Source organism: Pelodiscus sinensis, chromosome 1 (assembly GCF_052426305.1).
Source record: "Pelodiscus sinensis isolate ZL-2025 chromosome 1, ASM5242630v1, whole genome shotgun sequence".
In the NCBI taxonomy this organism is placed as follows: domain Eukaryota; kingdom Metazoa; phylum Chordata; order Testudines; family Trionychidae; genus Pelodiscus; species Pelodiscus sinensis.
This window is the reverse complement of record NC_143052.1, coordinates 190947087-190969210: the sequence shown is the minus strand read 5'-3', so window position 1 is coordinate 190969210 and position 22124 is coordinate 190947087. Positions and strand designations below refer to the sequence as shown.

General features: G+C 38.9%; 1 protein-coding gene across 5 annotated transcripts in view; it reads left to right on the top strand.

Annotated features, from left to right (window-relative positions):
• The window catches only part of HLCS (holocarboxylase synthetase), a 203228-nt gene that overhangs the window by 168744 nt on the left and 12360 nt on the right, over positions 1-22124 (top strand). For all 5 annotated transcript variants that reach the window (XM_075911737.2, XM_006125992.5, XM_006125991.5 and 2 more), the window contains 2 exons: positions 16157-16224; positions 17177-17337. In XM_075911737.2, coding sequence (XP_075767852.2) covers positions 16157-16224; positions 17177-17337 — 229 coding nt within the window. The remainder of the gene's footprint in view (positions 1-16156; positions 16225-17176; positions 17338-22124) is intronic.

The window sequence follows — 22124 nt, the reverse complement described above, 5'->3', positions numbered from 1 at the left end:
GAGCTCAATGACTTTTCTCCTGGAGTACCAGCACCTTTTTTTGTTGTCGTTGTTAACAAAAAAAGCACTGTCTGTAACCATGGGTGTAAAGTGGCTATCTGCCAGTTTTCAGGTTTCTATCAGTTCAACTTTGTAAAGTGCTTCTGGCTCTTGTAATATGAAAAGTGCTTTTATTTGTAAGATCATGGTGCTTGTGTGTTTGCAAGCTTATAGGCAAGGGAAAAAAATATTGTTTTAAAATTGCCTAGTGCCTTTCATCCAGAGATCCCCAACATCCATTTCTGAAATGGAGAATGGCAGTTCTTAACTAAAGGTGCAACCATACATATACAAAAGTTCAGGACAGAACACCATGGCTAACTGAAAATATTTAAACAACAAATAGTCTAGCAGCACCTTAAAGACTAACAAAACATGTAGATAGTATCATGAGCTTTCATGGGCACAACTACTCAATGAAAGCTCATGATACTATTTACATGTTTTGTTAATCTTTAAGGTGCTGCTAGACTATTTGTTGTTTAAATTTTTCCAGTTACAGACTAACACAGCTACCCCTCTGAAACTTTTTAAAATATTTAGAATTTTAGATGGTCAGAAAGTAATTGTATAATTGGAATTTAGCCAATATGTTTGGATTGGTACTTCTAATCTGGAGTAGTAAGCATTAATTATGGTTTGTAATTAAGTTGACACAATGAACCATAATGGTTTAAAAGAGCAGTTATATTTTACTATACCAGAGATTCATAGTTTATTAACACTTTAGGACTGAGGGTTTTATGTAGGTACAGAGATAATGAGACCTTTTTTGCAGTACCTGTACATATATCTGACATTCTCTGCTGCCGCACTCAGGAGACAGTTTGATATATTTTAAAGTGCACTTGGTACACCGTAAGCCATCAGCTGTACACTTTGGGAATTCCTACTCTGCAGTTAGACACAGCTGGCCAGTGCCAGCTGACTAGGATTTGGGGATACTTAATTTCAGTGTAGGTGTTCAGGCAGGATCCCAGAGGGATCCTAGTGCCTAAATATCTTCACCACAATTAAACAGCTAGATGAGCCTGAGTCAGCTGGCATGAGTCAGCCACAGGTTTTTAATTTCAGAGTAGACCTACTCATAATCTCATGGAGACATCTCTGTTAGTAGAAGAACCAAATAATTATTAGGGAGGTGTATGAGGCTCATAGTGGACAATTCATTGAGAGGATACCAAGTTACAAATAATGTCAATTGCAACAATTTTAAAGGAAAAATATAATTGACGTGCACAACAAACTCCCTATTTAAACTTTATATTTTCAGTGTTGAAAGAGATGTTAATCATTAAGTTCTAATTAACATCAGTGGGAGTGACAAGGCAATAATACCTATGCAATTCTGAGAACATACTTCTCTGAGTTTTAGTTAAGTGCTTAAAAACTTAGAAATTTGGTTAAGACAGTTCTCTGAAGGACCTGAAAATAATGCATTTAATATGGGGGTGGGCAATAATTTTTGATGGGGGGCCACTCTAATAATTTGGTAAGTGGTCAAGGGCTGCACTCTTCCATTGTATTAATGGGGGAGGTGCACAGGGTCTGGGATGGAGGTTGGGTGCAGAATGGAGCTTTGGATTAGAGATTTGGAGTGCAGGAGAGGTTATGGGATCTGGGAGAGAGTTTGGGTGAAGGAGGGGGTTGTGATTTGGGGCAGGAGATTTGGGTGCAGGAGGTAATACAGAGTCTGAGAGGGGGTATAGGTGCAGGAGAGGATTCTGACTTGGAGGAAGAGTGTAGGAGAGGATACAAGGTGTGGGAGGGAATTGTGACCTGGTGTAGGAGGGGGTGCTGCGATTTGGATTATGGCCGGGGATAGGAGATTGAGGTGCAGAGATACCTCTAATATCCCAGAAAACCTCTGCAGTCTAGACATAGCCTAAATCATGGAATCGAATCCAGTCTTCTGCCCAGTCCTACAAATTGCTTCATGTAGGAGGACTCAGTCACATGGAGAGCCTCACTGACTTCTGTGTTTCTCAATATAGTCTAAGAGTCCACTCATGTAGAACAAATTGCATGATCAGAGTCAAAATTAGTAGTAACCAAAAATCAGGAAAACTAGTATACAGCGAAAGTAAATGATACATTGGTAGAGTGTTATCCATATGATGATTGGAAAGTATTTAACTAACATGAATAAATTAAACTTTACAAGATCTTGATGAAATGTCAATAAATTTTATGTACATTTTAACCACCGATAACTGAGTCACAGAGGTTTTGACTTTTATCCAAGTTCACTCTGGTATTTATGGAAGAAATTGCATATAAAGGTAGAAAAAAGTCCATGTCCAAACAGAATATAATTCAATTTTATATAGTGATTCAAGAATCTCAAGCTTTTGAAGCAACATAAAATACTAGAAATGTAGTGTAGCTGACAAATGGGGGTAGCTGTTTTGGGATTTAACAATAGCTTGCCTGCAGTCTTAGATGTTGTAAATCATTTTATAGACAAGGAAATTCAGCGAGAACATCAATATCATCCCTAAGCTTTTTTAAGTAACTGAGATCTTCAGCATCAAATACGTACCCAGTGCCATTAACTGTTTGTTGGCCCTGTTGAACTTCCTGGGATTTTTTTTTGGGGGGGAGGGGAAGCTATAATATGGAAATTTATTGATTCTGTTGTTTTTCAATGCTGAATTGTCATTATGCCCCTCCTTCTCCATACTCTTTCGTTAAAATAAGTTGGAGTCTGCACATCAAACATTTGGGTTAAAAAAAAAAAAGCTTTATGGGCTACAAGGCTTCTGTGGCAATGGAAACTTAATCCCAGTTTGTCTGGAAAACAGGCAGCCATGTGAACAGCTGCATTTCATGGGGCCCTGTTACAAACTGTCCTACAGATAGAGTTTTCAGTGGCTTACAAAGCAAATGAAAGTATAAAAGAGGATTTAGTCCAGGTATAGTAAACAGCTACATCAAGAACCTTGCCTGCCTAGCTGATTTGCCCCCTTTTACTTTCAGTCCAAACCTTCCTGTATTAAACCTGTATTAAATATAAGATATGACAATAATGAGCAGTTTAGTGGCTTTAAAAGAAAAAGAAAATAAAAATTAGCCATTCACAAGAATAATAGGTGAGGTCAGGAAATGTTTGATGCTGGGTTAAGTTACTCTTTCTTTTTTACCCCATATTCTGTTTATACAGCAGCTCACTTTATCTACTTATTTATCATATGTTTAAAAAAATCTTAAATATTTTAACTTTCAGCTAATGCTGCTTTAATCAGCTTTTCAGATCTTTGGTAGTTAAAATCTGTTTTAATAATTGACTTATCTGATTGCTAAGTTAATAAGCATGCATGTGAATTCTTAGTGTAAGTAGATGCACAGCTCACAATTAATGTTCTCCCTATTTAATGAACCTGTGGATCAAGCAACTTTAGGACACTTTGGAGATTGATAACCTCCAAATTTGACAGATTTTTTCCTCTTGCTCAGTTTCATAGTTTATACTCTGTGTGTAATACTACGTAAAGTCAAATATTTTTCTTTAAGGTTAAAAAATACAACAAGAATCAGTTGTAGTAACTCTACAAAAATAAATCATCATGCATGTGTGAAAGGGAGAAAGAAGCCAAAATACATTTGTTTATGTACTATTTTAAGGAATTGTTGTGGAAGGGAGCAAAAAAATATTTAAAAAAAAATGACTTTCATTGGTAATGGGATATGGTGCCTTTGACCTAGGTCATTGGTTTGTATACAGCCCAAATTGGTATTGACAAGAAATTGTTACCATCTGAAGGTTTTTTGTTATGTGTAAATGACATCATAATGTGATTTTGTGGGCAGATGTTCTCATCACAAAAACTACCACTATATCAGCTCCTTGACTGTCAATCTCAGAATTCAAGGATTATGAAAGGATACATACAAGTGAGCCACTTCACTTCTGTAAGCTTCACCCTTTACATTTAACACACTGATGGAGCAACGTTTTATCAGAGACTTGTGTTGTTTCTGCCCATGCTATAGACAGGTAGAGGAATCTGTCTCCATATTGCTGCCTAGCAATTTTCTTAAGGTCTTGAACTCATAAAATTACAAAAATTGTTTCAGAGCTGTTCATTTTATAGTCTCTGTCACATTCTGGGGTGCAGTCCAGACCACTGAGCAGTTGTGTTATTACCTGACCAGTAACACAGTGCCCAAAATGATGATCTGCTGAAGCACTGTTGAATGCTTCCAGCACCCATACCAGCATGTGCATGGTTGTGTGTTAAGCAGCTCTGACTCAGCAATTCTAATTCCAAAAACCTGCTTGTTACACAGGTATCACACTCTGGCCTCTCTCCACCTTGTGATGCCTGGCAAGATAAGACCAGCTCTACCCAGTCCTGAATTTTCCCAAAGCTGTGCATTCTAGAATGACTAACCCTCTCCTGGATTATTTAGAAAGAGATTAAGGTCTGTTTGTTCCTTTAAAGCAGGGTTATTCAACATGCGCCCTGCAGCCCATTTGTTTGCGGCCCACGGGGCAGTTGGATTTATGTGGGGCTCAACACATGGCCTGCAGGTGGGAGCCAAAACAAAAAAGTAGACAATATAATGGTCTTTTGTTGATATGCATTTTAGTAGTTAAATTCCTGGACTGTCATTGCTCATTAAAAGTGTTGTCATAGGGGTGGAAGTCGGGTAAATACTGCATTTTATTATCAGCAGCATTGATTTAAATGGGGCCTGCATGTTGTGTAGTCTTGCCTTAATCTTTGTATTCATGCCTGTCTGTGAAAAGTTATTTGCATATATTTGCATGTATGTGCAACCACACTTAAGTTACGGCCCTCGGCATGTGCTGTAAGTATCATTGTGGCCCCTGGGGCTTCCAGAGTTGAGTAGCCCTGCTTTAGAGATACAGTACCCAGCAATTTGCCACATTCACTGAAATTAATACAGGAGGCCCCAAAGATGTGGCTGCCCAAGTTCTGACCGCCCGCATTTACAATAATTTTTTTAAGTGCTGAAGGGGCTGGAAACTCCTGACTTATGTTCTCAGCCTGCATTTACAATGGCGCACAGTGCCTACCATAAATTCAGGTTCGAGTTACGACACCCTCACTTGCAACGCATTCTCCAGAATGAATCGCATCACAAGTCAGGGGCCTCCTGTATTTGTTTTTTATCAAGCTCAGTCATTGATATGGGAAATAGGTATGTGGGGGTGCTACAGCTCCCCTTGCCATTCAGCCTAGCACCAGGGATGACGGCTAGACTCGAGCTCCCCTTGCACTTGCAGTCGTGTCTCCCGTGATGTGTCACATGGTTTGATCAGAGGAGAGACAGACAGCATTGAACCAAAGACTCACTTCCCCCAGTGGCCACTCTGATATCTCATCCCTCCAAAAAGAACCCCTTCCTTTGCATGTTACGGTAAACAGTCCTCTTCCTAGGGCTTCAGGTTGTCCTGACACAACCAAACCCTGATTTAAAGTTAGGAGAAGAGGAAGCTGCATACCAAATTTGGTATCCTGGCTTAGATTTTACCATTTAAGAGGAATTTTTGAACAAATGGACTCACAGACAGACAGATGCACTTTTAGTATAGTCTAGTGTTGGTGGTCTTTTCCATCTAAGAGATGCATTTGAGTCTTCACCGGCACACATCTTAAAATCTTTCATTTTTTTTCTTGTCAGCAACATTGGTTTTTCAGGATTCATATCCATAAATTACTATGGAAAAAATTAAGCTTTTCACCACTCATACTTCATAGATTTTGAGATGCCATGTTTTTTCCACGCTTTTATATTTCATCAAAGCATATATTCAAATTCCCATTTGTTTCTAAAAAATTGAAATGCACAAATAGACTGAAAGTCTGAGAAACAGGGCATAAAGTATTAAGATTAGATAAGCAATAAATACGGGTAACAGAAATTTCAGGAGTTTTTCCATCCATGGTAGTGCTGCAGCCTTCATAAATTTCCCGGACCAATTGGAAAAAGTTCTTAGGCATTCCAGACTCTCATAATGTGGCAAAAATGAGCTGGTGGGGCAGGGACCTAGAAACATTTGCCAGGTTGAGCCTTGCAATGGCCCCTTGCCTCTATGCCTTACTGGCCTTATGGATTGCATTCTGAGGGAGAAAGTTTGTGTTTGTAAAAATCTTCACATCACATGAAGCCTGTCTGGATAGAAGTGTTGGCTCCTCTGTTCACCAACCAGTCTGTGACCCCACACGTGAGGTGGTTGGCATACAGTTTGTACATGATGAAGCAAAGCAAGATGGGTCTCTAGTTGATGGGGGTCATCTCGCTTGCTGTTCTGGTAGATGAGCATAATCAGAGATTTCTTCTAAGAGCTGGGAGTACAGCAGAACTGTGCATTAGTTGAAAATGGCAGTGAACACCAGGCCACCATGATATTGTTTTTTTCAAGATGTTACAGCGAATGCCATCTTTTTCTGGGACTGTGTTTTTGGTCTCTTGATCACGTAAAGTCATCTTCCAGATCATCCTGTGAATAGACCATCCAGAGTGGAGGATGAGGGCACCCTGGTTGCTACATGTTGTTCCAAGCTATCCATAGTAGTGTGCAGCAGATTTGTTCCCCTCAACCCCATTGTTCTTAATTTAGTCATGTAGCTGCTCATTTGAGTGATCTCCAGTGGTGTAGGCAGTTTCAACTTGAATGGCAACAGAGTGAATATTCTGACCTACGCAGATGATTTGGTCCTGAATGCAGACAACCCTGAGAGTCTCCTACAAATTCTTGATGGCATGAGCCATGCTACTAACTTGATCAGTCCAGCTATGATTCTTTCCCAAATCTGTCCTATTTCTTGGACAGCTCAGAATTGCAACTCACAGATCATGTAAAATGCAAAATCAGAGGGGCACATGCAAAACCTCAAAATACAGCTGCTTGAGTACTTTCCGGTTACCAACATGAACAATGACTGGATCAGAAACCTGTTTTTGGATCTTGCTACCAACATAATAAATGCAGATTTGACATTCCCAGAACAAGACATCTCGCTGAACTGTCATGTGACAACTTCTTGAGCTTGTCTTCAAATAAAATCCCTGACTGACTTCTGGTTACGAGTTGTTACTGAATATCCAGAACTTTCTTACAAGAGTCTAAAATATTTGATGCCTGGGATTTGTGATCCGTTACTTGCCAGTTTTTAAATTCTCAGCCATTTTCAGCTTTTTTTACACTTTATGAATTACACCTGGATAACAGAGTACTTTTTTATATATTTTATTTTACTATAAATTGTTTAAATAGTGTCTCTTGTTTGCAATTATCCCAAAGTACTTGACAGGAGGTTTGGGAATTATTTCACCCACTGCTAAAACACAGCCTCTTCTTGTAACATGGCAACTAGTTTACTACACGCAACAGTTTAGAACAGGAAACAGAAACTGAAGAGAAGTTTTGGTAGGCAGAACTTACTTACTCAAATGAGAATTTGGTGAGGAGACTGGGGCTAAAATCTCTGTACAGGCAGTCGCCGGGTTACGTACAAGATAGGGACTGTAGGTTTGTTCTTAAGTTGAATCTGTATGTAAATCGGAACTGGCGTCCAGATTCAGCCGCTGCTGAAACTGACCGCCAGTTCTGACTTACATACAGATTCAACTTAAGAACCCCAGGCATCCCCAAGTCAGCTGCTGCTGAAACTGATCAGCGCTGATTCCAGGAAGCCCGGGGCAGAGCAACTCTGCCTCGGGCTTCCTGTAGTCAGCGCTGGTCAGTTTCAGCAGCGGCTGACTTGGGGACACCTGGGGCAGAGCAACTGGGGTGCTGCTGGGTTGCTCCAGTAGCGCCACTCCTCAGCGCCACTGGACCAACCCAGCAGCACCCCAGCTGCTCTGCCCCAGGCGTCCTGATTCAGCCGCTGCTGAAACTGACCAGCAGCGGCTGAATCAGGACGCCTGGGGCAGAGCAGTTCGGGTGCTGCCGGGTTGGTCCAGTAGTGCCCAGAGCAGCGCTGCGGGACCAACCAGCAGTGCCCCAGCTGCTCTGCCCCAGGGTCCGGCAACAAAAGCCTGGTCTGCTGGGGGGGGGGGAACACTAGCTGCGCCCCCCCCCCCCCCAGCAGACCAGGGACACGGGGAGCAAAGCCGCAGTGGCAGCGAGGTGCCGCGCCTCTGAGGCTTTGCTCTGGCAAAGCCTCAGAGGCACGGGACCGCGCCACAGCTGGGGCTTCGCTCCCGGTGCCCCTGGTCTGCTGGAGACCGTCTCCAGCAGACCAGGGGCACCAGGAGCAGCTTTTCTCGCCCCGGAGGTCGAGGTGGCGGATCGCTGCCTGTGAGCTCCGGGGCGAGAAAGTCCCGTTCGTAAGTGCGGATCCGACATAAGTCGGATCCGCGTAAGTCGGGGACTGCCTGTACTTGCAAAAGGTGCCCTGTTTATTATCTCATCTAAAAGGTGATAGATGACAGGGTTGTATAAATTCAGTGCCTTTTGTTCTGACTCAGAGGGAGTTACTTATGATCAGAGTAGTAGGCTACGTCTACACTGGCCCCAAATTCCGGAAAAGTCATGCAAAGCTGGTAAGTCAGAATAGGGAAATCCGTGGGGGATTTAAATATCCCCCGCGGATTTAAATAAACATGTCCGCCGCTTTTTTTCCGGCTTGGGGAAAAGCCGGAAAAAAGCATCTAGACTGGCGCGATCCTCCGGAATAAAGCCCTTTTCCGGAGGATCTCTTATTCCTACTTTGAAGTAGGAATAAGAGATCCTCCGGAAAAGGGCTTTTTTCCGGAGGATCGGGCTGGATCAGGGCCAGTGTAGACGCTCTTTTCCGGCTTTTCTAAAAGCCGGAAAAAAGCGGCGGACATTTTTATTTAAATGCCGCGGGGGATATTTAAATCCCCCACGGATTTCCCTATTACCATCTGAAAAATTAGCATGCCCCTTCCGGAAAAGGGGCCAATGTAGACGAGCCCTAAATGTTTTAATCTGGGCAAGAGCAGTTAGATCTGTTCTTGATCAGTATAACTCTCTGGTTCACTTTTGAAGACATCACTCATAATATGTTGTGATAAATTTGTTTTACTACAACCCAATAACTACCCTGTTTGTTAAACCTTGGCACTGGAATTCATTTTGAATGAAATCCATTTCATTTCCATTTATTTTGTTAGCTTTTCATAATGATTCAATTAGGGTTTTTTTTTCCAAGTAAAGAAGGGTCATGAATTGAAAGATTGCTTTTTGAAGGAAAAAAATCCAATTGTGGAGAATGGGTTTTTAAAATTAAATTGAAACAACTTAAGTCCTAACTTCCCCTCACATCTCCCTTGGAAACTCCCTCCTTTAACATAACCTTGTGGTCTTGATGATATTCACAGAGAAGCTGATTTACTGAATAAAGAAGTTCTTTAAGTTTTGAGTTTTGGAACATTACCAGTGTGTCTGAACCCTGGTTTCAAATTTTACTGGCATTTTGTTGGCAAACCAGTTTTTTGAGTCCCTTCTTATTTGAGAATGTTTCCTGACACTTTTGGCTGCGTGTATTACTGTGTTTTTTCACATTCTGTCTCTTTTTTAAAAAAGTATTTAAACATATACAAAGAATTAATTATAAAATTTGAATAAAAACACTAGAAAAATTACCAACAGAAAAATACAGAGAGCACAAATAAGTGCCATTTTTATTGCTGAGATATCAAAAGTAGCAATGTTATTTCCTGTCCAGTCACTGGGCCCAGTCCTCAAAATACTTCAAAGGAAGGTGCTTACAACTTTGTGTAGCTATACTGACTTCATCTTCCTCATGATAGCAGTATGTCTTGTAATATGTGTTTATAGATTTGGACTGTAAGGTTGACACTTTTGTTGCTAGCAGAGTTTTTTCCCCAATAACTTGCCAATGTGTGCGTAAATGTAAAACATTTGGTTTTCAGTCTGTGGTCTGTAGATGCAAGGGAAGAATTCCAAAGATCCACAAATGAAAAAGTTGAAAACTGCTGCTGTAAAGGAACTTTGTTAGCCCAATTTCATTCATGGTGTCTGCAGATACAAGTCAGAAAAAATATGATGATCTAGTATGGTAGATTTTTCCTTGTCCAATAAGTGTTATAGCAAGGTAGGAAAAGCTAGCAGTGCAAAATTTCAATGATTTTTGTATATCTACAGAAGTTTGGAATGCCGTCGTCGCTTTTTTTAAAAAGAGACTGATGGAAACTAGTATATCTGGAGATTTAAAAGAGACTACAGGCAGTCCCCGGGTTACGTACAAGATAGGGACTGTAGGTTTGTTCTTAAGTTGAATCTGTATGTAAGTCGGAACTGGCGTCGAGATTCAGCCGCTGCTGAAACTGACCGCCAGTTCTGACTTACATACAGAATCAACTTAAGAACCCCAGGCGTCCCCAAGTCAGCTGCTGCTGAAACTGATCAGCAGCTGATTCCAGGAAGCCCGGGGCAGAGCAACTGCTTTATGTGAAAGTCACTTAGAATTATGCTATAAAAGATAAATTTACTGGTAATCTACTGATGAACTTCAATACGTGCATTAATGATTGGTAGGCTAGAATGGCTATGATTGTGTTGCAAACACTGCACTAAAGAATCAACAATTTCAGGTAGTCTACACCATGTAGAAATAGATGGCTGTCCAGAAGTAGCTGGATTAGAGGCCCTTTTTATGTAATTATTCTGTGAAAATAAAGGGTAATTTAACTTGCAAACTGCTCTGTTCACAAAGATGCTTTTTTCTCATAGATAAACTCATAATTTTATTGGTATAATTTGAATTTAGTTAGAATAACATGTAGAAAACCTAAAGACTGTAACAACTTAGGAACAGAGTAAAGAGTTCTTTAACATGATGGGAATAGCAGGTAGTACACAGGAGAAAACTGAATGGATTTTTAGCAAAGAGACTGAATAGTTTGACAAACGTTAACCTTGAGTTTGCATTTATTGACGTACGTGAGCTTTAAACTAGACCATAGGAAGTTTTAATGTGATATTTTTTGCCGGGGGGGGAGGAGGGGAGAAGGAAATAGAAAGATGATTTTTTTAACTTAATTGAATTGTGAGTATGCACAAACAACTTATTTACCTGATGAATAATTTATTATTTTGTTGTTTGAAAGAGGCAAAACCATCGCTCCTCTAAAATTTGTTATATGACTTCTTATTGGCATACAACAATGTGTTGATATACAGAATTCTACTATAGAGGGTATTTTTATAACTAAGAATTGGAATGGAAATGTCAGTTGAACTGTCATTTAGAAGTAAAAGTCTTGTCTGATCTTAAAATGTATTACTGAAAACTTGTTTTCCCTGTGAAAACAAGTTATTGAATTATAAAACCATACAAGCCTGAATTATAAAAAGCCTGAATTATAAAACTATACATCTCTCCATGTAGTAACCTAAGCATTTCTGTCATAGTGCATTATGATCTTTTATTATCTTATCCTTTTTTTTATGGTCCTAAACATCTTTGTAGCTATTGAAAATATTTTAATTTGTATCAAGGGGGGAGGCTTTGTTTTAGTACAGTTTATTTTCAGCTCAAACTATTAAGGCAATAGATTAGACATTGGGTTTCAGGCAGTATAATGAAATATGTAACTATATACATCATCAATATGTACACGGCTAATTTCTAGAATGGATATAGTGGACTATGGGTCTGTGAATGTAATAAAAATAGAACAGACAGTTGGCAGATTATCTCATCTGAAATATCATAGGAGACCTCAATCAAGTGGCACGTTCTTTTTTTCAGTTTGTCTAAAAAATATTATATCTTCGTTCTAATACTAAGTGTTTCCAATTGTATGGCATCCTCTGTAAATGAAATTACAAATATAATCAAGCAACTTAAAGAGTGTTTTTTTGGGGGGAGGGTTGTTTTTTGGGGAGTTTTTTGTTTGTTTTAATTCTCCCTCTGCTCACCCAGAACAAAAACATTCAGAGTTAAGGGCAGAAGACTGCCTCTAACTATGCCCAGGTATTTCAACATCTGGAATGTAATGTTGCCTTTTGGAATACCTCTGCAATATTGTAACACAGCAGGGTAGATTAATGAGACTTTCAGCCTTTAACCCACAACATCCATGAAATTTATAGTTGTCAGGCACTTAACATTATTCAAATGTAGTTTCGGTGGTTTCAGTTCCCATTTTATTTCATCTTGCTATATAAAGAAAAGCCATCGCATTGGCTAGCTGAAGGGATTGATGATCTTTGGCACTGATATTTCTATGAGCCATTTAAATATTGTTTACTGCTTTTGACAACATAGACTATAATTTTGTGTAAAAAATTATTAATGTGCTAATGTATTACCATTTGATATTTTAGCGACTTTAAATATCTGAAGTACTATGATCACAGGTGAGGTACCACAAAAACGTCATTCAATATCTTCATCAATGACTTAAATATCAGCACAGAGAGTACGCTTATTAAGTTTGCAGATGATACCAAGATGGGAGGGGTTGCAACTGCTTTGGAGGACAGGATCATAATTCAAAATGATCTGGACAAATTGGAGAATTGGTCTGAGGTAAACAGGATGAAGTTTAATAAGGACAAATGTAAAGTGTTCCACTTAGGAAGGAACAACCAGTTTTACACATACAGAATGGGAAGTGACAGTCTAGGAAGGAGTACGGCAGAAAGGGATCATGGGGTTATAGTGGACCACAAGCTAAATATGTGTGACGCTGTTGCAAAAAAAGCAAACATATTTCTAGGATTCATTAACAGGTGTGTTGTGAGCAAGACACGAGAAGTCATTCTTCCGCTCTACTCTGTGCTTATTAGTTGTAGTATTGTGTCCAGTTCTGGGCACCACATTTCAAGAGAGATGTGGAGAAACTGGAGAAGGTCCAGAGAAGAGCAGCAAGAATGATTAAAGGTCTAGAGAACATGATCTATGAAGGAAGACTGAAAGAATTGGGCTTGTTTAGTTTGGAAAAGAGAAGATTGAGAGGGGACATGATACCGGTTTTCAGGTATCTAAAAGGGTGTCAGGAGGAGGAGGGAGAAAAATTGTTCTTCCTGGCCTCTGAGGATAGAATAAGAAGCAATGGCCTTAAACTGAAGCAAGGGAGGCTTAGGTTGGACATTAGGGAAAAGTTCCTAACTGTCAGGGTAGTCAAACACTGGAATAAATTGCCCAGGGAGGTTGTGGAATCTCCATCTGTGGAAATATTTAAGAGTAGGTTAGATAAATGTCTATCTGGGATGGTCTAGACAGTATTTGGTCCTGCCATGAGGGCAGGAGACTGGAGTCAATGACCTCTCGAGGTCCCTTCCAGTCCTAGTATTCTATGATTATGGAAAGGAAAATTTGAAATTAAATTGAAGCATTTTTTTCCAGAATCATACAAGTATTTTTTTACATGTCAAGTAAATTTATTTTGAATGGTTCAATCTTCTGGATTCATCAGTGAGATCTTCTGTCTGCATTATGCAACAATTAAATGCCAAAATACAGAACTTTATGAAAACATGAATTCATATCACATTATACCAGGGTGGGCAAATACTGGCCTGCAGCCTGGATCCAGTCCACCAGGTTTAGCCTCTGGTGGGTCCCTACCACAATATTTACATGTGCCTCCACAAGTATGTACCTTCGCAGCTCCTGTTTGCTGTGGTTCATTGTTCATGGCTAATAGAAGCTGTGGGAAGTAGTGTCCCCTGCTGCACTGCTTCCCACTGCTCCCATTGGCTGCAGCCAGTGGGAGCTGCGGTCACCAATACCTGTGGAGGTGCAGGTAAATATAGTGGCAGCTGCCTGCTGGAGGTTCATCCTGGTCACTTGCTATCATTATGTTGCCCAGTCCTGCATTATACCATTGAGTAAATCCTTTTCCTCCAATCTAATCAGTGACAAATATAATAATTTATTTCTTCAGTGGGAACATCAATAGCTAAGAATGCAAATCCACCTACAATTGCTTCTTTCTTATAGTAAAGAAAATTCAAGCAGCTTTTCTTTTCCAGAAACAAAACAACCCCACTCACCCCCAAAAAGCCCACCACAATTTATTAAGTTCAGAAGTACGTTGTTATTTCTGTGGTGCTGTGTGGACATGCTCCCAGAGCTATCTCAGATAGCAGAAATAAATCTTTTTTCCAGTTGCCTCAGACTGGGTATTAGCACCTTCCCCATGTTGTGTCCCTCCTTACAGAATTTCCTCTGGCCTAAACAGTGCAATCTCACTGTTCTCAAACTCAATCTTGTTAACTGCTGACAGACGTCCAACAGCTCAATACATATGATCCCTTAATCACATCTCTTTGGTTTAGAGGTCTGTGTTTGGTTTCAGAAGTAATTTTTTTCTTGTCTTGATTTTTTTTTTTACCCCCATTGGTAACATGACTATCTATTGTTTGCCTGCTATTTAAAGAACCTAGGTCATATAAACAGAGAGATGACAAACATATTTGTTTCAGCAAAATTTGTAATCTGTCCTTAGACCCATTTTTAGATGTAATGTCCTTGTTGGAGTACCATGAATTCAGTATTGTAGCTGAAGTGATGCTAATGAGTAAAAAGGACCGACCGACCTCTCCGGATCTTGCTACTACCTTTCAACACAAGGAAAGGTGTACTTCAGTATTAAAGATTGACTGTAGATAGGCAATCATAGTCTCAATAAGCAATTCATGGTGTCCAAGAGAAACAATTCTCAATCTGTATTTCATGTGAAATGGAAGTGGGATTGGCAAAGAGATCTTCTGGCTAGTGTTCTTTGAAAATGTTTTACATTGGTTCCTGCAATAATGTGAAAAAAAACTCCATCTGTTGAACCTGTTAAGTCTCCTGTCAGCTGTGGTTCAAGTATTTGTAATTAGTAAAGGTGTTTTATGGTCCAAACCTGTTTTTGACCCTTAGAATAACCTACTGCTTTGATAGTCATGTGACCAATTGAACCATTATGCAGAGATGTTCTGAGACTTCAGGAAGCGGTTACTTTTCTGTATTTTTGCTCTGTTTCCTCTCCCTTATCTAGCCACAGCCATTAATAAAATACCACTTTTCAAGTTGAAAAAAAGGGCAGATGAATAGCTCATTCAGTAGCTGTCTGCCATAACATTCATTCCCAGTAGGCAGCAGAGGGTGCACTTGTACTTAGTAGTCCTTACTATACAGTGTCATTATCTTAGTTATAAGAGAACTTTCAAATCCTTGAATCTATTTCTTAAATTCAGACTAAATAATTTTGAATGCCACTTAATCTTTCCTGAGTAGTATGGCACATATTGCCTTCAGCAAAACCACCCTTAGTTTAAATGAATTACTCTTTATTTGCATTAAAATGTGATTTTTTTTCAGACTATAAATTATTTAGTGAATTTATCTTGGTTAGCCAACACTGGTAATATCATATAGATCTTTTCTATATGTTAAATAATTTATCTCTTCCCCAAAACTTAAAATGAAGAATCATAACACAATGGAAATATGTTTAAAACCATTCTTATAGTATGTTTTTTTTAAAAGTTAATGTTGACTCATTTGGTGGTGTTCAAGTGCACTTTCTACATATTCCCAGAGGTAAGTTAGTATTCTTTTAAGTGAAACTATTTTAACAGCAGAGCTCAAGTCTAAAACTAGCCAGTGTTCTCTAGAGTTCTCAGAAGGTGTAGATTTATTTACTGTAGTTAAATCATAATTAGTTCTCAGGGGATAGTGTATCTTTTAAACTGCTTTATTGCCACCATATTGGTTTTCTAAATAATCAGAAACTGCTGCTGTTATATTCTAGAGTATGAACAAAAATTTGCTGTAAGTAGAAACAAATGCCTCGAATAGCTACTTGTTACTTATTGAAGATAGTGATACAAGTTACAAGAAATAAGCACTTATTTGAGAAAACTGAGGAAATGTGGCCATATGTGTTTTAAAAAGCATCTTAAATGAATTATGATTATATCTTTTTTCCAAAATTATAGATTCATTGTTATTTCACTTGATCATTTCTCAGTTTTTTTCTCTTTTTGGATTTTCCCTTGCCCTTTTCACCTAATCATAAATTATAACTGAAAATGAATAAATTATGCTTTTAATTTGAAGTAGAATATTAGCTTCTGTTTAAACGTTGGTGCTAGATTTTTGTGAACATAGTTGACTGTTCTAGTTGACCATCTTTTTCCCTTAATTGGCAGGTTGATGTTTGATTTGCCTCAGGAAATGGATTTAATAGCAATTGCAGTTCAACAAACACAAGGGAAAGGTGAGTAGGTTTTCTTGCAACACTAACAGAAATAAGATACTTTATTGAATTTATTCAGTAATATAGCTTATGTAGAAAAATGTATAGACACAGTAAAAATATTCTTGGATAGATCAGAGAATTGACAATTGGAGAACAATTTTTCACTGATTTGAATCCATCGCAGGTAAAAGTGACCAAAAGTAGTTACCACCTTGATAATTTTGGTGTCTTATATAGAATGAATTGCTGATCTGGTTGTAATTTCTGCTGAAGTCTTCTACATCACACAAACTATCATCATTACAGTTGGTACTGAACCAAACCTGAATTGATTTCATTGCAGCAGAAGAGGACCCTGAATTGGCATGGAGAAGTGGTTCTCAGTCTGTGGCCCAGGGGCTACATATAACCCAATAAGCACGTAGCACCAACATCCTCATAGCCATAGAGGTAGCGCATAAATATTTTGTTGGTGTGGCTCATATAACAGAGAATGTTACATATATAGTTTACAGTGGTAAATAGGTTGAGAACACTGACATAGGGTCTGTTCTGTGGATAGAAGGCTTCAGTCTCCAGGAACCTCTCACAAGTACTTTTTCAATTAAAAACAGATAAGTAGTTCATAAAAACATATGATCTCCAAGATACTAAGGAATTTTGGGGAACATCTCGTGCAGCGCTTTTGATTTCTTTATGAAGTTTCTATAAAGATGACTACCTGAACACACATACACAAAACCAATATTTTATAGTAGCTGTAAAACTGAATATAACTTTCCTTCGAAATAAACTAGAACAATTTTAGAGGTCTCATTGTAGATTTTTTTTCAGGTGGGTGTTATTTTGAGGAAACTAAATCTTATTCTATTGCTCCTACATTAACTAGTATGAGCTTTGTAAAAACAAAACAAAGCATCTACTATTTCTCTGTCTTGTTTGTTTATTTAATCTGGTGGACTTTTTTCAGGTCGTGGTGGAAATGTCTGGCTCAGTCCTGTTGGATGTGCTCTATCAACTTTACATATTTCCATTCCTTTGTGTTCCCAGCTGGGACAGAGAATTCCTTTTATTCAGCACTTGGTATCCCTGGCTGTGGTGGAATCAGTGAGATCAATACCTGGCTATCAGGTATTAAATTTACATTCATTTTAATATTCCTATTATTTTCACATTTCAGTGAGTTCAATCTTTTAACCTGACCTTCATAACTAGGTTGTGTCATTGAAACCATAGCATAGTGAAACTCAGACAGAGGTTCATGAGCCGCAAATTGCTCTTTAATGTGTTTCCTGTTGCTCTTTGCAGCACATGATATAAAAAAAAGCTTTAATTATTAACCAATCAGGATACTTTTTCTGTGTTATTAACCAGTTGTAGTTTTGTAGCAAATTTAACCTGGCGCTGCTTGGGTGTGTAAGGGCACACCCAGGCCCTGTGAGTAAACGGGAGGAGGGGGCAAGGCGGGAGAAAATCCCCAGACCCTGGGTTGAAGCAGTGAGCGGCAGGAGGTGGGGGGGAGGTGGAGAAAGGGAGAATTGGGAATCCTCGCTTTGTGGGTGAAGTCGCTGGTGGGAGGGGACAAGGTAGGAGAAAGAAAGTATCCCTAGGCCCCATAGGAGCCGTGCTGGGGTGATGGAATGGAATCTTCAGCCTCTGGTGATGCGGGAAGGAGGGGGAAAGAATCCCCAGGCCACGTGAGGGTGTGTTGGGGGTGGGCAGTGAAGGGAATCCCCATGCTCTGGGTGAAGTGGTGGAGGGGAGGGGGAAATTACTAGGAGCCTCACAAAGGGGGAATCTCCATGCACCTCTGTGGAGCAGTGGGGGAGGGAAAGTGTGCAGGCCCCAATAGGCAAGGGGGTGGAATCCCTAGGCTCTGTAGCAGAGTAGGAGGGTAATGACCAGGCCCTGTATCTGCGGGAGGAGGGTGGAGAATCTTACCCATAGAAGGTGGCCTGGCCCCAACATGCAGAGTCCTGTCCCTACCCGGTCAGTCTTGTGCTAGTGTGGCTGTCCCCAATGCTCACTCTGAAGTATCCCATCCCTGCTCACTGTCCCCAGTAGTGTGTGTGCATCCCTGCTTTCTCTGCCCCTCCCTTCCCATGTTGTGCAAAGCAGCCCCATTCCTGCCACTTTCCATTTTCTCAGCACAACCGAACCCTGACCTGGCTTTAAGTTAGGAAAAGAGGAAGCTGCCTACCACATTTGGTGGCTCTAGTTGTTACGGTTTAGGAGGTATTCTTACACAAACAGATGGACAGACATTTCATATATACATATTCCCTGACATTTTGTTCAAATATGAATATATTGAATCATAGTAAACAAAACAATGAATTCAAACTACTCTGGCTCTTTTGAGCAATGTTCATCCCTAATTTGGCTCCTGATTTGCCATGGAGGTCTGAGTATCGCTGCCATGGAGTCTAACTCTTTGGTAATACTGGACTGTATAGTTTCCGGGTGATTAAAAGAATGGATGGATGTGTAGAGTTCAGTTTTATTTGTGTGTGTTTTTAATAGCTCTGATGCTTGCAGTGAGTGCTTTCTATGGACTAGATTGAGTCTAATAAATTCATTTCATTTATTATCTGATGAGTATTTGAGTCTCCAACTCCAACAGTGAAGATGAATTTACCTTTTAATTTGTCTAACTGTTGTATTAATTTGTTTTGGTTATGAGAGTCTTGAAGAAGAGTTAGAAAAACTGACAAAAGCTTTTTGTGTGTGCGCATTTCAGTGGCCACTTGGTCCATTTTAAAGGATTTTTTCCAACGCTTGTTGAAGGTTGAAAACTGATTTTTAAATTAAAAAGATAGGAGTATTGCTCTCGGGGGAGAATCAAATGTCCTGTCATCAGTGTTCAAATGAAGAACCAATCTTCTTCACCTCATACATCTCCTTTTTTTTTTTTTTTTATATGTTACCATAGACTAGTATTTGCTAACTATAAAATTTTGGTATTTTACAGAAGTAGTTAACTAAAGCACATGTTTCCTATATTACTCAAAATCAATGACTTATACACATTTACACATGAACTTTATTATAGTGGCACCCAGTCACTTTGTTGTAGTTTAGGATCTGTCAGCCATTCTATTAAAACCTCCTAACTTCATAACTTGACTGTAAAAATTGCTTCAGACTGAAATTTTCAGTGCAAGATCTTCGGCTGGGGAGGTCAATATTTTTAACCATTGAAAATAAAAAGGAGAAATAAGTGTCAGTTGTTTTAAAGTACTAGTCCAAAAGCAAAAAATGGATTTATTAATTTAAAAATCTTTTTTGCTTCTGTGCCTCTCTCCATATTGTGGCATATGTATAATGGCTAATTTTCAGTGCATTTTTTTTAAAAAATTAGTCCATTGAAGAGCAGCAACTTGATTGACACACTAGGTGGTGATGGTAACACAGAAGGAATAATTGTGTCTATAACACGCACAGTTGAGTCTGCTGAGTATACATTTATATTTTTTTTAAAGTTTATTCTGACCATAAAGAAGTTGAGTTCATCTTGAAAGAAATGCACACACATTCATCCTAAGAATGAATTAAGTACATTGTTGGAGCTATTAAATTCCATCATCTCAGTGTTCGCTAAATAAAGAGGAATTGCAATATCTGCTTTGACGGTTTGTCATCATTCTGAACTCAGTGGAACAAGGGATTTCTGTACTCCATTTTTAGGGTTTTTTTTTTTTAATTAAACACAGACAATGGATTAAAACAATGTTAAGGTCTGACTGAAATCCATAAAAGCAAGGAAATTTAAAGCTAAATCTGAAACTCTATGCTTCAATTGTTCCATTGGACCTAGGGTAATGCCAGTCTCACCACATGGTGGATGAACACACATATATACCATATGAGTGGCTGGGAACAATGGGCTAAGTTATGGATGAGGTTTCAATCTTAGCTCTACATTTCCATACCTTTCTGCATAAGTCAGACCTTTATTACTACTTTAACATACTTTTGTTCAGCTCAAACTGCACATAAGAATTTTCATACAAAAGTATCAAATGTATACATCTCAGGTTATTAGTCATTTTTAGTGCTGTGTCTTTAGTGTTCACAATTCTAAATGAACAGCAGTTCAAGCTACTGTCTATCGTTCAGAATTCTCAGTGGGAAAATGTGACAGTTCAATTCAGAGTTAAATTTGTAGATGACAATGCTCTGAATACAAACAAACTTTGTGTACTATATATTTTCTAGTGTCCCTATCTCAGAACAGTATTTAAGACCCAGTACATAACTTACAAATAAAAATGTGCCACCTCTACATCAGAGCAAAATAGCATGTTATATCTTATATTTTGATGGTAAATGCTTAGGAAGCAATGGAAACAGCTCATCTTGCCTCATTGTTACAACAAAAACTCAAGTTGCCACTATAGTTCATCTTGAAAACTAGTACTGTTGTAGAAATATCTGCTGTTTTCCATATTCAGCAGATAGTTCCTTAGCAGTGCAAATGTTTCTGATCTATGAATTTGTCTACATGGAATGCTAGTGCTGAACAAGCAGGGATGTGAATTTATAGCACAGTAGCTATCTTGCTCTAGTTCACCACAAGGTACTCTTATTTAGATGAAAAATGTCTTTGATTAAGCTTAGTGTACTTTAAAGTGGAGTTAGTGCAAAATAGCTATTGCATAAGAATGGCCATACTAGGTCAGACTAAAGGACCTTCTAGTCTAGTAACCTGTCTTCTGATAGTGGCGAATGCTAGGTGCTGTGGAGGGAATGAACAGAATCAGTAATCAAGCAAGCATTCCTATATCACCCCTTCCCAGCTTCTGACAAACAGAGGCTAGGGACACCATCCTTGCCTATCCTGTTTAATAGCCCTTGATGGACTTATCCCTCATGAACTTGTGTAGTTCTTTTTGAACCTTGTACTCATGGCCTTCATAATATCCTCTAGCAAGTAGTTCTAAAAGACTGACTATGAATTGTGTGGGGAAGAAAACCCTTCCTTTTGTTTGTTTTAAACCTGCTGCCAATTAATTTCATGAGATGACCCCTAGTTCTTCTATTATAAGGAGTAAATAACACTTAGTACTTTCTCCATATCAGTAATGACTTTATAGATCTCTATCATATCCTCCTTAGTCATCTCTTTTTCGACTTGAAAAATCCAACTTGCCTCATAGGGCAGCTATTCCATACCTATAATCATTTTAGTTGCCCTTTTCTGAACCTTTTCCAGTTCCAGTATATCCTTTTTAAGGTGAAGTGACTATGTCAGCATGCACTATTGTGCTTTAAATGATACCCTAACTTATTCCACACTAACTTCCCCATGTAGACAAGCTAAAAATGTGTATTTTTAATTCCTGAATTTTACAGTTTTACTTAGTAATGATGTGCACAGGATGCCTTGAGAAGATCTGTTAAACCATTCAGCATGTCAGGATTAACTGTCCATGCTTAGAAAATTATCTCTCTTAAGAATCCTCTGAAAATCTGCATTGAAATGTGTACAGTCAAGTGTTGTGGTAATGATATGAACTAGTGATGTTCTCTTACAATTCTTTATGATACCAAAATAAGTTAGCATTTCCTGTACAGATATGCAAAGACATCTGTGTAATGGAATCCTCCCTGGCCTTTAAATCTGCCAGGAAAGTAGACATAGACCCAGGTGCAGTTTTCACACATCCTGTAAAGGGATTTCATAATCTACAAAAGGGGAGGGTGTAACCAGATTCTTGTACTCATGGAGCACCTCCCATAATTTGTCTCTTGGGATCCAGTCATAAGCAATTTTTCAAGCTCCAGGAAGCACATTTGCTTTCTTTTTACATTTAAGTAGCTGGTGCAAAGTTTAATTCAGTTCTGTGGTTTTAACAAAAACTTCTCTATTGCAATGGAATGGTGTCATATAGTGCAGTTTGTGTTTCCAATACCAT